The following is a 5616-nucleotide window of genomic DNA, read 5'->3' as shown; positions in this document are numbered from 1 at the left end:
GACCTGAATTGTATTGAAATCTACCTCTCCCTTTGCCCCTGAAATTGCTACCTTTATAGTTACCATAGTTGTGGTAACTCCCATTGTTGTAAGATCCAGTACCATAATTGGAATTAGCAAAACTGGATCCTCCATTGTGCTTGAAGGATGAATCAGATGAGGACCTTGGTTGATCTTGATCAAGAGCAAGTGCTTCCCTTTGTCAGATTGAATTCCAGCAACCATGGCATTACCAAAGGATAATCCGGAAGAACTGTCAGAAGACTGATCAATGATAGCTTCTTCTGCCAGGAGTTGACACCTGAAGTCTCTGAGAGATATCTCATTCTCCCTTCCTCTGATCACACATCGAAAAATGTTAAATTCTGCAGGTAGCCCTTTCAATGCAAGAATTATAATATCTTCATCATCAAAAATTACTCCAGATGCAGCAAGATGATCTCTTGCATCCTTAATCTTTTGGAGATAAACAGAAACTGATTCTGACCCTTTCTTGATATTCTGAAGTTCTGTCTTCATCTGGAAGATCGTTGCTTTTGTCATAGTAGAGAATCGCTCAATGAGATTCAACCACATCTCAGCAGAACTTTTGCACCCAATGATGCAAGAAATGGCAGTGGTTGATAATGTGGCGATGAGCAACTACATCAGTGCACGATCCTGCATTTTCCATACCAGGTAGTAATCATTTTCAACCCCTTCAATGTCAGAATTGTCGTTGAGCCTTGCTGGGCACTTTCTTGAACTATCAAGAAATCCCATAATTCCATGACTTTCTAGAAGCAATCGGACCTGAAAGCTCCAAGTAAGATAGTTTGAATCATCAAGCTTTATCGTAACAGAAATGGAGACGGTGGAGAGAAGACTGGTAATCGGCGACTGAACAATCTGTAACTGAGCTGCAGTGACCATTTTGCAGATTTCGTGAATAATCTTTGACTGAGACGTTTGATCAAATAGTTGGTGGGTAGACGAGAAGAAACCAACTTTCTGAGCGACTGGTGTGTTTTCCGTTGCCAAAAATCACATAAATATGCAAATTAGAGGGTAGAGAAGAGAAATAAATGCTTTAGAGGTTGAGCGAAAGCACCGGATCGGTCGGCGATGATACCGTGTTAAGATAGCTACAATACCAGCTTTTAAGATAGAGAGAGATAAAGGAGATGAGAGAAAGTTGTATTAGTAGAAATGTTTTTCTTACTTTTTTAAGCAAACTATACGATTTACATTGTTCACTTATATAGAAGTTTTCAATGCTAAACTTGCAGAGCAAGTACTTCTCTTTAATTACCTCCTTATATCAACTAACTCTCTCTAACCAAAGCACCAGATTCTAACTAACCAACTATATGCATAACAACCTATTTAATCTTTTGACAAGTGGCTTTGTTTTGACCATTGATATCTTCCTCACTTGGATCACACTCTTGAACTTCATCCTTCTTACATAACGAATATCTTATTTTGTCATTCCTTGTAGCTACCAATTATTAGAACCCTATAATTTCCCCCTGCTGGCTAGCTCCCAAGTTTGGAAGTTCCCAGCTAGCTCCTGATCTAGATAGAACTATATATATATATATATAGCTGCATATTACATGTAGGGGCGGTTCCGTGGCACCAATTTTTTTTTTACACAACTGTTGACACAGGTTTTTCTAGAGTTCACTCCGTAATGTCTTTTAACGATCTAAATCATCTATATTTTAGAACATTATTTATAGATTATCGTTGCAAAAAATGAGACAAATCCAAGACCATTAAGGCTTCGTTTGACAACTCGGACTGTACTGACTCTTTTAGTCGGATAAGATAAATAGTCGTCGGGTAATACTGACTAAATTAGTCGGGCGTTTGGTATTGTATTGGATTAATTTGTCTATCGGATAACACATCATACTATAATATTATTATTTTTTAAATTCACACAATAATTATTAAAATAAAAAAAAAACAAAGAAAAACAAAAAGGAAAAATGGTAATTAAACATCATTACAGGCAAAATTTTAAAAAATAAATAAATAAAAAGAGAAGGTGAAAAATCCAGGTCTCTTCCCAGTCGCTTCATACTTTCTTCACCATCTTCTCCATGCTTCAAATCCCACACTCTCATACGATCCCACTTCCTCATATCTTCAAACTCCCAGAACGTACATCGATTCACCAACCAAAACAACTACTAATTAATTGAAAATCCAAATTGATGAAGAAAATAAATCAATTCGCGGCAAAGGTCCGAGTTAACCGAAGCTGTCGGAGCTAGATCCAACGTTGTTGGGGGCAGAAGATGATTGAGCTACCAAGTCTGTTGTTGATGACATCAATCGGGCTTCCTGATCTCAACTACCTCTTTGTCCACATCGTCATGCTTTGACGTTGACAACTGAAACGTGACAGAGCAGGAAGCAGCGGACGAGATGGGAAATTGCTCAGCGACCAATTGCAGAGGAGTGACGGTTGGGGTTGAGGTTAAGAACTCGTTGAGGAACTGCTCATAAAGATGGAGAGGATTTTCCAAAGAGCAGATGTGTGAAACCAAAGAAGAGAATTGAGCGTGTTTTTGGTTAGCGCCCCCGACTAATAATACCGAGTTTTTGGGTTGTATTAATTGTCCAGTGTCAATCGTATTAAATTTGATGGATCATATAATTAAGCGGGTGCTTATTTAGTACGATAGTACACCAAATAACTGCTACCGTATTATTAATCATATCCAACGCTTAATACGACATTCGAAACGAGGCCTAAGACATTCAAAAGAAAATAGACGAACACGGTTCTACAAAGAAACCTTGAACGGTCGTATCGTTTTAGATTTGATATTTTTGGTAGACATGATCTTTGAGAAAAAACCTAAAAGATAAATTGTATAGATCGTTAAAACACATCAAGAAGTTGGCCCTGCAAAAATTTGTGTGAAAAGTTGTGTAAAAATATGATGTCATATATATATATATATATATATCAAATGATAAAAATTAACAAAGGGTGTGTGTGAACTGAAAGATTAATACTAGGGAGACTCAATTTGTAGACTAAATTTTGTAAACTAAATGACATGAAAGTTTGTGATTTTTTTTTTTTTTTGGGTGAACGGAATTGGTGATTGAATTATTACTTAATCGTTGATAAACATGCTCATTTTTTATTGGTGACACCTCATTGGGTTTGCTAATTTAGTCTCCCTAACATTACTCGAAGTAAAAATAAGTGTGTAGATAACACATATATATATATATATGTATATATATACACACATATATGTATATATACATATAGGCGCGGAAATCTGAAAAGTTTGTTAGATTGATTTTTTAACATAAGTATCTCACCACTTGTATAATAACACGTGGTGTACCATCCTGTGTTCCGAGCATACTAAAAAATCACTCCTATATATGCACAAAACCATGCATGTAACTTCGGTTCTTTCATCAATTAAAGGAATAAACACCAAGATCATGGATTTCTTCTCGGTTGGAAATTAAAATTATGAGATTTAATTTATGTCATAGGTCTAAATTTTATTTCGCATTTTCTCGCAGAATTAGCATACTTTGAAACTTGTAATTAATGTCCATGTTGGTTCTAACTTCTTGGTTGGCACATAATCTATCTAAACAACCAAACCCTAATCCAAATACCAAAGGTTAGAAAAAAGAAGAACAAAGATCCTTGTTTTTCCTTCCATTAATAGTTATTTCTATTAATGTAACAACGATTTTAGAACCATGCATGATCCACTAAACCCGGCCAGCCAAGAGAACCCATAATATCTCTTCTATCTCCTTCCCTCTAAAACCAAATTAAACTATCAATATCCTCTCTCTCTCTCTCTCTCTCTCTCTCTCTCTCTCTCTCTCTCTCTCTCTCTCTTCGATTAACTTACTCCACAGATAATCCCTACTCTCTCTCCCACTAATCTCATATATATTAATCTTAATCACCACCCACTTCCACCTCCATAATTTGGTACGCTGGTTACGCAGTGGTATATATCTATCTCTCGAGAAGTGTTGCAAATTAAAGAACAAAAAAAAAAAAAAAAAAGGTGACACAAAAGTATTACCAGACAAGAAGAAGCAAAGATGGGACGTCAAGTCATTGTTCTTGCCCTAGTATTTGTAGCCATTACTGGTGTTTTAGCACAAGAACCAATCGCATCACCACCCGCCCCCTCCCCGGCCTCCTCCCCTGACGCCACCACGTCACCATCACCTTCCAGCTCGTCAGCTCCTTCTCCCAGTGGTGGTGACGCCAGCACTCCGGCCTCAGCCCCAAGCCCCGCTAACGATGTATCATCCGCTCCTTCTCCCCACAGCGGCGATGCAGCTGCTCCTGGAAGCATGGCCACCGATGAGACGCTTGAGATCGCGGCTGCCCCAGAAGGCGAGGCCGCAGCTGAGAAACCCTCGGACGCTGAGGAGGATTATCCCACTGATGATCTCTCAAGGCTCATAAAAAACTGAGGAGCCTCTAATTATCAAATTAATTGAATTGATTGAGCTTTTATCTTTCGTTATAGAGTCTCTCCATACGTAGACTTAATTATGAATAAGTACGAGAAAGATCATCAACCTGTATTTTGCATTTTTTTTTCCGTCCTCTCTTGACATGGATTTTTTTATTTTTTGTTTTTGTATCCTTTGTACTAGCTATTTTATTTGAACAGTTATATACTAATTTCAAGTTAATCTTTATATTTAGAATACTAGAACTATTGTGTAACTTGAATTTTCACTTGGAAAGATGAATTGCATGGTAAGCTATTTATTAGCAATAAGAATTAAAGAAGCATACAGCAAATTTATGTGAACATAATTGTTTTGGAATCTGCATTGTACGCCTACGCCTGAGTCCTGACCCAATTTTCCTATCAAGTTTATATGAATTGTTGGAAGTTAATTGGAACATATGTATGATTGTATCAATGTTTATGTTATCAGAAATTGTTTTAGGACGATACTTGCACACTGCGTGTATGCATGAAGCAACTAATCAATTTATTAATTTCTACGTCGTTAAGTTATTTTCAACGATTAAGATATTGTCATGCCATCTACCATGTTTATTATCATTCTTTTATAGTAAGGTTTTTATCACAAATGGTCCTTGAAACTGACTTAACTCATCATTTGATCCCTTAATTTCAAAATCAATCAATATCACACTTGAAATTGAGTACCCGCACATCAATTTGGTCATTCTCTATTAGTTCTTCTTTTAATGTGCTGACATGACACACATATGAGGTCTACAACTCTAATAAAATGGTGCCATGTGAATTATACAAAATAATTCCTTCTTTTAAATGATTTAAAGTTGTAAGTTTATAAAATATAAATATAAATATAAAAGAAAATAAAAATAAAATATAAGGGAAATTTTCAGAGTGCTCGTACGTGACCGCTATGACTTTGCTCCTGGCGTTGCTACGTTCTGGTGAAGGATCGACGCCACTATCCTGGACAGTTTCGAGGTGATTAGCTGACGGCTTGCGATCACCTGTAGTCATCAAGCTTGAACTTCTCTAACGCTGTCGAAAGAAAAAAGCGACAAATAAGTTACCACTTTGTTACATGTGCATAAACAGATAAAAGTGGATTGTTGCTGCT

The 5616-nt window shown here is 36.8% G+C and overlaps 1 protein-coding gene across 1 annotated transcript; it reads left to right on the top strand.

The window, feature by feature from the left end:
* The first annotated feature begins 3821 nt into the window (after nt 1–3821).
* LOC137709303 (uncharacterized) lies at nt 3822–4701 on the top strand. Its single transcript, XM_068448388.2, has one exon. It carries the CDS (start codon nt 4090–4092, stop codon nt 4468–4470), a length of 381 nt encoding a protein of 126 aa, XP_068304489.2. The 5' UTR covers nt 3822–4089; the 3' UTR covers nt 4471–4701.
* The last annotated feature ends 915 nt before the right edge of the window (nt 4702–5616 follow it).

The sequence above is a fragment of the Pyrus communis genome, chromosome 17 (assembly GCF_041283825.1).
Source record: "Pyrus communis isolate YQ-2024b chromosome 17, ASM4128382v1, whole genome shotgun sequence".
Lineage (NCBI taxonomy): Eukaryota > Viridiplantae > Streptophyta > Magnoliopsida > Rosales > Rosaceae > Pyrus > Pyrus communis.
The sequence above is the reverse complement of the archived record's forward strand: the minus strand, read 5'-3'. Positions and strand labels throughout refer to the sequence as shown.

Coding starts and splice junctions, on each gene's coding strand:
- LOC137709303 (XM_068448388.2), top strand. CDS start 4,090: ATGGGACGTCAAGTCATTGTTCTTGCCCTAGTATTTGTAGCCATTACT.